Below are 11,364 nucleotides of genomic sequence, written 5' to 3'. Positions count from 1 at the left end.
ATGGTGGAGCAGATCTCCACCTGCAGCCTGGAAAGGACTCCACACTGGAGCAGGGGGATGCATGAAGGAGGCTGTGGTAGCCTGCGTTCCTGGCCCAGCAGCCCAGCAGGCTCCTGGCAAGACCCATGGAGAGAGGAGCCCATGCTGGAGCATGTTTGCTGCAGAACTTGCGACCCGGCAGGGGACCCACGCTGGAGCAGTCTGCTCCTGAAGGACTGAACCCATGGAAGGGACGCACGCTGGAGCTGTATGTGAAGAACTGCAGCCCTTGGGAAGGGCTCATGTTGGACAAGTTTGTGGAGAACTGTCTCCCATGGGAGGGATCCCTCGCTGGAGAGTGTGAGAAGTCCTCCTCTGAGGAGGAAGGAGCAGCAGAGACGACGTGATGAACTGACCACGATCTCCATTCTCTCTGCATTGATGGGGGGGTTAGAGAATTTGGGAGTAAAGTTGGAACTGTAATGCTGCTGACTGTAATCCTGAGAGTTGGTAATGTGCTGTATGGGCTGTGGTACTACTGGGTTTTGAATTCCACCTCAGGAGCAGACTTTCTTCTAAGACTGATACTAATTTTCAGTCTTTGACTACTATTTCAAGAACTAAGTTTCCTTCTATGAACAAAACTTGCTCTTTGACTCTGGAGTGTTGTAAGACCTCTTTTTCAAGGAATATTTACCCATTATTAGAGAGCTACTTTTCACAATAGAATATTCAGCTGTTTTAAGGATGAAACAACACACCCAGGTTTGATTTGAGTATGTTTCCAGGTAGGAAGGTAACACAGGAAAACTGGAATGAGACAGAAACACAACCTTCTTTGAATAAAGAAATTTGCAGGGAAGTTCAGGATACCTTTTGCAAAGAATTTCATGTAAGATTTCTCAGGCTGTTGTAGGTAGAGGGGTGGTGGTAGGGCGATTGCTAGGACTTAGGGATAGAAGTAGGTATGGAAAATCAGCTGAAGAGCACATTAAGTACTCCTTCAAAAAACAGTTCCTGCCTGATTTCACTTTGCTTTTACAAAAGGATCTGTAATGTGTCTTTATGATGTAGTCGTTGCTCTTCAGACCATCTCAAGGTTTTATTTTCATCTATCAGCGTAGTACTTGAGCAACTAACATGAAGTAGCATTTGTATATTCATAGCAAAGTTTCAGGTGAACTACTCCATGTAGTCTCTGGCACTTACTTTTTCCCCCCCAGTTTGGGAGGGCGTGCACAGAATCAACAGGCTTTCAGAAGTTCTGCAGTTTGATTTTAATTTCCTCTTTTGTGGTAACTTGGTTAAGAACGGCTGTTGGACAGAAAAAGTGTTCGTTAAATGCTTTTGTTGCATTCAAGACTCACCAATATTGAATAACTGGTCACAGATTTATCTTGAGCTTTGTTATGTAGCTTTCATAGTCCCTCTAAATGGGAATTAATGCCTGCAGACTACGGTTCACTGCTCTGGAAATAGGTATCCATACTTTGTTTGTCCTGGCAGTTAATTCCTAGAGTGACCCATCTTGCAGTCAGTGTCCCCGTAAGTAGAGACATCACAGAGGAAAGGGAAGGATTCTGCCTCATCTCCTGGGTCTTGTGCACCTGGTCAGAAATCCACCCGGAACAGAGGCAGACCCTGGCTTTGTCACATTTACTGCATCTGTCAGAAGAAACACTCCACAGTTATTAAACTGAATGGTTTAATAAATCCTAGACCAATTTTTCCAAAATTACAAACACCAGATACCATCATTCATTTGATTTCCAAGGGGTAGCTCATTATATTGATGACAAACTATGAACTGAGTTCTCATCCGCTGTCTTGTACCTACAGGTTAAAAGACCACCTCTTCAGTCTTAGCTCCTCTGTTCTACTGACACGTCACAGGATGGGCTGTCACTGCTGACCACAATAGAGTTTATGAAGCTTAAACCTGAATTGCTTTTCCACTTCGTCCTCAGTCAGGGTGTGATTCTCTCTGGTGAATCCTTGCCCTGCCATGCCATTGCACAGCTTCTGCTGTTGTGGTCACCCAGGAGGTTCACACAAGTTCAATTACCTACAGCGTATCTCTTTGCAAACTGCAGCCAATAGCAGCGACACACAACCATCTTAAAGTTCTATGATGTTTAATCTTAGCTACAAAACAGGACACCAAGAAAAGAAAGATTTTAATAGAAAATGTGAGTCAGTTTTTCTTCCCTCAGAGTTTCTCTTGCTGCATTAGAAGCCTATGAAGGGGACTTTGTCTCCTGAAGGCTTACGATTCATTGCAGTTCGAGGCAGTTCTGACTTGTAATCTTGCTGTAAAACCTCCAAGTCTGAGTCTCCCCTCTTGGGGGGAAATTGTCTCCAGGCTCAGTGCTGGGCTGAGTTACAGCATCAAGGTAAACAGGCAGGAAATGCAAACCTGTGGGAGTTGTTATTCCCTGCTGCGTGCATTGCCTGACAAACCCGTAACATAATCCACAAAGCTGATGCAGTGGTCAGTGTTTATAATAATTTTAAGACATTCAGTAAACAAGTCACAAAAAGATACTTAACAACATTAAGGTGTTAGTCAAGCACACACAAAAATGAGAAATGCAAATCCATTCTCTGTGTTTTCATTTCTTCTGTTGTTTTTTCTTGCCTGGCTTTTCTGAAGCCTTTGCTTTCGGGTGTATTTATTTTTCTGTCTTTCATTTTCTCCATTTCTTCTATTCCCTGAAAGTCACTGCATTTTATTCTACACATAATAAATATACGTATTTTACAAATTATTTGCTTACATTTACACAGAATTAATATAAATATTTTACATTTAACTTAGTCATGGACAATCTTTATCATCTCTATACCTAGGTGCTTCCGTTTTAGATTTGGTCTTGTGGGGTGTTCCACAAAAGCTTCCATAAAAGGTTAAAAACACCGGAATAAAAACAAGACCATGAAGAGCCCCAAACAAAATAACGAGGAACATTATCTTGAAAAATGTCCTAAAGATGTAGGTTTTTGCTGCAGCCAGGACAACTACTCCTAATATAGTAGAAACTGCACCTTGTAATACTGGGTAACCTAGCAAGGACAGAGCTTCGATTGCCCTGTCGTTGGCTGATGGCTCTCTACTCACAACGAAGGCATAGGAAATGTGAGCAGAAAAATCCACTGAGAACCCTATACAAATGACCAGGTTGATCATGGATATGGAATCTAGATTGATGTTCCAAAATGTCATGAAACCAGCAACACCAACTATAACAGAAGCTATAGCAAAAGTCACCCACAAGCAACACAATGGGTTGGGAATAAGCAAAAGAGAGACAACAAGCATTGCCCCGGCAGCAATGATGACATTCTGGATGGTGTTCTGCACTATTACTAGGTACTGATCATAGTAGATGAATGCTGGGTGGTACACCATTAATGGAATACTGCACTGCTTGGCTGTCTCTCTCAGCTGATTTACAAGATTCTTCTCATCAATGGCTGAGGTCACATTCACCGTCTGGATGTAAAAACGTGAAGCTTCTATTTTATCGTGAGTCTTGTTAACGTCCCACTCAAAAGTGGGAACATATTGGAACAGTCCAGTTAAGTTACTAATGAAGGTACCGTTATCATTTATATTTAGTGACTGTTGTTTGGCATATTCTGTGTATGCTCTCAGCCACGAACGTGAAAGATTCTTATCTATATAGGAAATGCCCTCTAAATCCTGTGTGCAGTTCTCAATGCCAAGACGAACAGTCTCATTCCAGTAATCTACACTTTCAGTAACGACAACCATGACACAGGGCCCATATGCTGAGAAGTATTTGTCATCGTCATCATAGTATGCAATAACATAAGAGTCATCACTCGCCAGGTTTCGAAGATCGATACCTTCCCTGATCTGAGTACATCCATAAATACTGCCACCCAAATATGCTCCGTACAGCAACGCCACAAGTGGCTTGATCCATTTATTTGTTAAAAAAGGGCCATAATACTTTGTAAAGAACATGCTCATTGGATGTTCACCTTCTGGCTGAGATGACTGCCCAGAACAGCTACCTATACAGCAAGCATTGTACAGGCAGGACTTCTTAGCCTGCTCTTTATCTACTCCCACAGGCATACAAGTTAGCCAGTGACGGTTTCCTTGCTCCCTTTTATGATTTAATACAATAATTGCCCCAAAGAAGGTCATGGTATATACATAGCAGAAGACAAAGGCAGTGCCTGTATAGAGACAAAATGATCTCACAGATGGGAAAGCAGTCCAGGTGCCAATGAAGAAGGCCAAAACATCTGTGAGAGTGGTGATGGTCACAGAAAGTGCTGCTTCTGAGTAAGTCTCAGCCAGCAGAGATTTAACATCAGATTTATCTTTTTTTCTCAAACTTTGTTCCCAGGAAGCGATCATGATGAACATGTCATCAACACCAACTCCTGCAAGAGCAGAAAAAGTTAACGCTGCATTGTAAATGGCAGCTTCCACTAACACCCAACACAAGTACAAAATTATTCACATTTAAGCCTGCATAAAATTTTGGAAAAGAAAACTAGGCTACTAATATTGCTGTAGTGCTGATGCAAGGGGGAAAAATCTTCTGCATGTAGCTGAATTTATTAAATTTCAGAAACTTCTGGTGACCCGACATGTTGATCTTTCACCCTACCCTGCTGAAGGACCGAGCACACCTAGTCCACCTCTGATATGCATGTTGTACCTGCTGTCCAGGTGTCCAGTGATGTAGAGTACATAGATTTAAATACATCCTTTATTCTGATGCTCAACTACCCTCATCACTGGAAGCGTCCCCCATTACCTCTGGAATCTCTTTTTTATCACCACAACAAATTTGACCAATTATTTCTCGCTCTGCCTTCAGCAGACAGGGAGAACAGTTGCTATCACATGAGAAAACAGTGATCCCAGTTTCCAGCAGTTATTTATTTATGCTCTTCACTCTCCACTTGTCTTCTCTCCAGTTTCTGTTTGAGCATTTATTCATGATTTATTATTCATTTATCTTCACATTTATACCGCTGTGCTCACATATATTACCTACCAGAGTCCTGCGAAACCCTGCCAGGAAGACTGGATTCTGGGCTAGAGTTTTTGCTAAGACACAAGAGTAAGTGAGCGGCAGTTCAGAAAGGAAGAGCCAATGTGCTTCTCTCAGCTCTGCTAACAATTGAGATTTTAATTCACAGACCTCTCAGTATTTTGCCAATGTTACTCTATCAAGGGCTCTTGTATTCCCTGAAAATCAATCACACAAAAAAGGAAAGCAAGACCACATGAATAGAGGAGCAAGCATAGATGATATAGCTAACCATAAAAGAATAAATGAAATCACTATCTGCTGCCTGAACAGGTAATTGCCAGTAGATATGCAAAGATGATAAGCAGCACATAAGAAGGTACTACTGGATGGCAGCAAGCAGGCTGCTTCCAGAAAGCAGGCAGACTTCAAAGCAATTCATCTGAAGTACTGATAATTTGTTTGCTTTAATGCAAGGAAAAGTCTACATGTTATTTACAAAGATATGAAGAGACTGGCATAAGCCCTTTCCCAAGTACACAAAAGAGTCTTTCTGAAATTTATAGCTTCTGCAATTGATAAGCAAACAAAAGCAAATACAAAATGCATTGAATTATGCAGGAAACAAAGAAATGTTGTGCGCCCCAAGGAGCATTTGCATCAGACATCTAGTATGATGCAGAGCCTCTATCATTCCAGGATTTCCATGTGCTTCCCTCTGCATGAGGCCAAGACCAAGAAAATATCACATGACTTTATCAAATAGGAGACCAGTTAAGGATTTTAAAAGCAGTAATTTATTTGCAGCAACATTAGCTAATGGTATCTGGAAAGTTCAGCACTGGCTGTCAAGCAGTCTGTGCAAACATGATCTGATAATACTTCCTTGCATTTCTGGGGGGAAGCTGGTGGCATTGAATGGTGCATCTCTTCAGCTGTATGGCTAAATGAGACTTTAGTACATAGTCATTGTATTGCAGAGGAAATTTCACATGTTAACAAAACAAAATGGTTTTCTTATTTGAACTTACAGAGTCCTGCTCATTGCTTAAGCCATATTCAGGCCCAAGTTTATCCAACCAAAGACTACCCTCTGAAAATGGGATACAAAAACTCATGGTAACTTATTCCCCATATTCACCTCATAATACAGGTACTGGGTTAAGTCAGTGCTAGTGCAGCACGGGCTGCATGCTGGCCACATGTTCATGGTGCTGCTCTTGAGCTAACAGCAGAGAAGTAGGGAGCTCTCACTATACTGCAAAAAGAGGAAGCCAGGAGGTGAATGGTTTGGGGAAGACCTCTGTACCTGCTTAAGTTTCTGACAAATTCAGCAGCCCCATAGAACAGTACTACACCAAACTGATTTGGAGTAGACAAACTCATCCAGAGCTAATGAGATACGTAAATAGGGTATAGGTATTGGATAGTGTGAGGCATCCCTGCCAATGCCAGGGGGGTTGGAACTAGATGATCTTAAGGTCCTTTCCAACCCAAACCATTCTATGATTCTATGAAATGTTTATAGTACACCTATAGAAAACAGCAGGAAATGATACAGAGGAATGCATAGACAGAACCTGGTTGAGCTCATCTCAAGTATTAGTACTAGTTAAATAAGTGACTAATCATCATGGCTGAATTACCAGGGATACTAGAACAACGCCGGAAGTGCTAACCTTACCACCCTCTCATTTACAGCTTTCATGCCATAGCCGTGGGACTAGAGCAGGCAACGTTTCTGGGGAAGAGCTGCCCTTTTGCCATCGTGTCTCCTCCCCTCACTGCAGGATGGAACTGTGTATGACCTGATGCTCACATCAAGTAAGAGTCACACCGTCAGGTTGTTTTAACTCCAGTTTAGACTTTGTAACTGAATCTGACTCACTTTTTTGACTTACCGAGAATAAGAAACGGTGCATTTGCTACTGTGACCACAAACGGCACTCCACAGAAGAGCAGCAATCCAAAGCTGCTTAACACAGCTAAACCGGCAGAAACCACTCCACAGCATGCAAGCCAGACATTATTTCTTATACAGCTCAGTCTGAAAATATTTTAAGGAATATATTGGTTACACGTCAAATATTGCACCAAGGTGCTTGGCATGACAAGTGCACAGATATCAGTGATACCCCTCTATGTGAAGAGAACTCTTGATAAAAGCTGCTAGGAGGTGTGAGCATTGGATAAGATTAACTTACATAGGAGGTGCTAAAAACATTATTAATGCTGGCCAGTTACATATATAAGTGTAAAGATGTGTACCAGTCTTCGCACCAATAACAAGCGAGCTGGCAAATGAAGATATATAAGCTCTTCCCATTAGAGGCCAGATTGAGGGTCACTCAAAAAATTGTGAATTTTAGAAGCTCTGTCCTTTTATATGGATTCTTGGTGTAGCATCACTGCAGTACAGAAGCATCTTCCAGGCAGTAAGCACTGTGTAGAGAAGCTTTCTTTCCAGACAGCCATTTGCTAAGATGCACTCAGGAGCTGGCTCTAGGATTCCCCATGAAATGCTCCCAGTGGGAAACTTTGCACCACCCTGGGAGGGTAAAGAGTTGCTTCTTACCTCATCAGTAATGTTTGCCAGGCTGTAACCATTTCTGAACTTTAAGAGGATCTCTCGCTTCCAAGGCAAGAAGCATGTGTTGGTGGAACCGCCCTTGCTCTGTCTGTGCTCACAAATGGCCGTGTGTGAGACAGTTGATATCCAGAAATCATATAGCCTAAGGGCATGATCTTGATGCAACCACTAAATCAATAAGCCCACTCTCTGAGTACTTTCTTTCTCAGGCACAGCTGTAGGGTTTCCAAATGTACAATGGGCCACCTTCTACCAGCATGAAGACAGGGCAAGCTGAGTTCTCTGTGAGAAGCAGGTAAAGGCTCAGACTCTCCTAACAAGCAATATACCTAAAGCTGTACCCAGACTTGCAGTGATCTATGAAGCTTACGCTCATTCATCTGTACTCTAACTGAGCAGGTGGCAGAAAAAAGGTGCAAACAGATCTTAACATGGTATACTTCCTCCTCCAGCTCCCTCCTGTCCATTCCCTTTTTAACTGACCCTTGTGGCAGGATGAGCATAGAAGCTATGAAAGTAGTAGAACCACCTTAGAAACAGCACAACTTATTTCTTCCCTCCCCCCTAAATGACAACTTTTCTGCATCTATTTGGTGAATGTCTCCACTGGGCATGCCAAGTTGAGTTGTTAAGTTTTATTCAACAGAAGTGCTTGTGCAGATTCTGCCGCTGCCAGGCTGGCTAGATCACGCTTCTGGCCCCCTCCCTGCTCAGGGCTAAGTAGAACCTGGTCTTAACTCAAAACATTTACTTTGGCATAGCGTTTTTCAGTGCCAAAGCTGCAGCACCTCAGATGTCTTCAAAAGATAAAGTGTAGGGGGGTTCTTTAAATAATTCTTTAAATAGCACTTTAAATACTTCCAAGACTGTTACTACAAAAAAGATTCTTATGAGGCAGGGACTACAGGAACAACTGATAGCTTCAGAGAACAGACGAATGGGAGAGGGACTTTTTACAAGGGCATGTAGTGACAGGACAAGGGGGAATGGCTTTAAGCTGACAGGGGAGATTTACATTAGACATTAGGAAAAAATTCTTCACTATGAGGATGGTGAGATATTGGAATATCCTTAGCTTAAAAGGTATTTTACCTTAGGCAGGAGATGACTGAAAAGGTTATTGTTAAGAAATAGGTTATGGAGACGAGCGGGATCACACTCCTGGTGTTTGCCTCAAACTCCATTTGTCTGGACAGCGAGGTGAAGTAAGTCACCTGCTAAAACAAAAAAGGAAGAAAGGATAAAGCACTTCTATTCTTTTTCTTGGTCTTTACACACACGCACAGGCAACGCTAAACATCGTGCTGGCACTCAGGCATTCCCGTGACCCTCGCAACCTGCACGCCATCCTCGCTCTTCCCTCCACCATCTCCTTTCCTTTCCGGCGATGGAGCTCGGCGATCCCCGCACGCCCGCACCGTCCCCTGCGCTACCTGAATGGAGGAGAAGTTCATCGCCGCCAGCTCCGGGGCGGCCTGCAGGAACTCTTCCAGCCACTGCCGGCTCTCCGCCGCCGCGGGGCCGTCCTCCCGCAGGTAATACACCAGCTTCAGCGCCCGCGCCGACAGCACCCGCCCGCCAGCGTCCGTCCGCACGCCGCCCAGCGCGGTGCCCAGGAAGAGCGTGCCGCTCACGGGGAAGGTGAGCTCCCCCAGGGCGGCCACCGCCGCGTCGCACAGCAGCGGCAGCAGCGGGTTGGGGCTGGCGCAGACGCCGCCGCTGCGGGCGCAGCGCTGCTCGTAGCCGCGGGCGCGCACCGCCTCGTCCAACTTCAGCACATCGTGCCGCGCCTCCGCGGCCAGCACCGAGTTCCCGTCCGCCGCCACGGCGATGAGGGCGGCGTAGGCGCCCTCGGTGGGCAGCTGCCAGACGGAGAAGTGCTCCGAGTCGTTGGTGGGAAAGTGCTGCCGCACGAAGTCGCGCTCGGCCTTGGCGGGCCCCCCGGTCGGTGTGAACTGCCTCTCGATATCGTTGTCCTGACGCTGCGGCAAGAAGAGGAATCCGGCGCCCAGCCCGCCCGACAGCAGCAGCGGCACCAGCACGAAGGGCCAGGGGCAGGCAGCCACGCCGCTCCCCAGCCCTTCGAAGAGCCGCCTCAGCGGCCGCTCCACGCAGTTGGTGTTGCGGCAGGAGCAGCCGTCCGCGGGGTGCTGCGATCCCGCCATGGGCCAGGCGGGGGCACGGGCTGCGGGCACGCCTCACGCCGGGGCCCGGCGGTGCGGTCTCCTGCTGCGCCGTTGCAGAGCCGCCTTCTGCCCGACGGGGCCGCGGAAGCAATGAATGTTTTACAGCGGCGCGGCCGGGGCCGTCCCCTCTGTGACTCACCGGGGCCTCCACCGCCTCCCTGGGGCGGGCAGGCGGGGACACGATGGTCTCCGCGCCGCGCCGCGCGCCGGGCTCGGGTCTCCGCCGGGCATGCCCCGCGGCGGGCTCGGTACCGGTACAGCGCCCATCGTACGGAGCGCTGCCCGGAGCCCGGTTCTGCCACCGCGCAGGCCCACTCCCGCGGGGCAGGCTGCAGGTCCTGAGCTGCTGTGCGCGGCCCTGCACCGACCCTTCCTCCTCTAAACTTAACACTGTTGCGTCAGAGAACCATGGAATGGTTTGGGTTGAAATGAACCTTAAAGATCATCTAGTTCCACCCGCCTTGCTATGGGCAGGGACACCTTCCACTAGACCAGGTTGCTCAAAGCCCCCTTCTTTACTACTTTCCCTGGATCTACTTGCAGTCACTACTTCATAGAAACATATAATTTTTTGGGTTGAAAGTGGCCTTTAAAGATTGTCTAGTCCAAACCTCCACCATGGGGGAGCAGCCCCTTTCCACATCCCTTTACATCGGGCTGCCCAAAACCCCATGCACCCTCCCCTTGAACACTCCCAATGATGAACACCTTGGATACCTTCTGTAAGTCTTCATTAGAATTGTCTACTGAGGTGAGAGTTCAGTTTCGCCTGTAATCTGTAGCTACTGAGAAGCATTTAATTTCTGAGGAAGGCAATAAATACATCTTAAGGGCGTCGTCACTAAGGGTTATTCTTCTGCCTGAGGTCAAAATACAGAAAGTGGTGATGTACATCTTGCTGTGTTTTCTCTCTCGGTAGACAAGTTTACAGAACAGGGAAGTGAGAGTTGAAGAAATGAAAGACTTTGAAATGAGGTTTAGTGATTGCAATGGGCAAGCCACAGAAATCTCTGTGGTACGCCAGAGCTTTGTGCAGTAACAAGGATAGCATCTTCCACAGGCCAGAAAATACCCTGGGGCCTGGTGATCTTAACACTGGTAAGCAACAGTGATTTGAGTGCCCTCTGGCTGAGGAGAACATTGAGCTCGGATGTGAGGCTTGTGGAGAGGTGTCTAGCCGATTAGCTCATGCCTCACAGACAGGCACTTCTTGCCCTCCTTTGAAAGAAGCAACTCTGTCCTGTACTCTCTCTTTCTCTTTGCAACTCCTGCCAGTACTTGCAAAGAAGGGTTGTAGGTATTACTTCTCTCCCATTCTAAGGAGGCAGGCTTGCCACCTGCGAGCATAAAACAAACAGCCAGGCTCTGAGCAGTGTTACACATCTCCCACTGTGCCCAGCATTTAGCTCAGGCTGGATCCTGACGATTCCCTTTTCCATGTGCAGGTGTTCTGGGGCAGGTACATCAGTTCTGAATTTCCCTGTGGGAGAGAGGTACTTTGAAGCTGTTTCCCATTGCTCCTACCTTGTTGAAATCTAAGTTTTTTAATGAATCTGACTCCAAACTGGTAGTATCTCCCCCATCCTGTTTT

The 11,364-nt window shown here is 46.2% G+C and overlaps 1 protein-coding gene across 1 annotated transcript; it reads right to left on the bottom strand.

Annotated features, from left to right (window-relative positions):
• Window positions 1-1,670: 1,670 nt before the first annotated feature.
• Window positions 1,671-9,752, bottom strand: PTCHD3 (patched domain containing 3). Its single transcript, XM_030493087.1, has 4 exons — window positions 9,021-9,752; window positions 8,680-8,801; window positions 6,899-7,044; window positions 1,671-4,398 (listed from the first exon to the last, which is right to left on the bottom strand). Exons 1-4 carry the CDS (start codon window positions 9,750-9,752, stop codon window positions 2,798-2,800), a joined length of 2,601 nt encoding a protein of 866 aa, XP_030348947.1. The 3' UTR covers window positions 1,671-2,797.
• Window positions 9,753-11,364: the final 1,612 nt, after the last annotated feature.

Source organism: Strigops habroptila, chromosome 1, assembly GCF_004027225.2.
Source record: "Strigops habroptila isolate Jane chromosome 1, bStrHab1.2.pri, whole genome shotgun sequence".
In the NCBI taxonomy this organism is placed as follows: Eukaryota; Metazoa; Chordata; class Aves; order Psittaciformes; family Psittacidae; genus Strigops; species Strigops habroptila.
The sequence above is the reverse complement of the archived record's forward strand: the minus strand, read 5'-3'. Positions and strand labels throughout refer to the sequence as shown.

What these genes read in the sequence shown, in the direction of transcription:
- PTCHD3 (XM_030493087.1), bottom strand. Translation starts at nt 9,752, where the DNA reads ATGGCGGGATCGCAGCACCCCGCGGACGGCTGCTCCTGCCGCAACACC. An exon ending in TCAGTCATCTCCTGCCTAAG is followed by an intron (nt 7,045 to 8,679) that starts GTAAAATACCTT and finishes AAATATTTTCAG; the next exon opens with ACTGAGCTGTATAAGAAATA. An exon ending in TGCACCGTTTCTTATTCTCG is followed by an intron (nt 4,399 to 6,898) that starts GTAAGTCAAAAA and finishes CTGCTCTTGCAG; the next exon opens with GAGTTGGTGTTGATGACATG.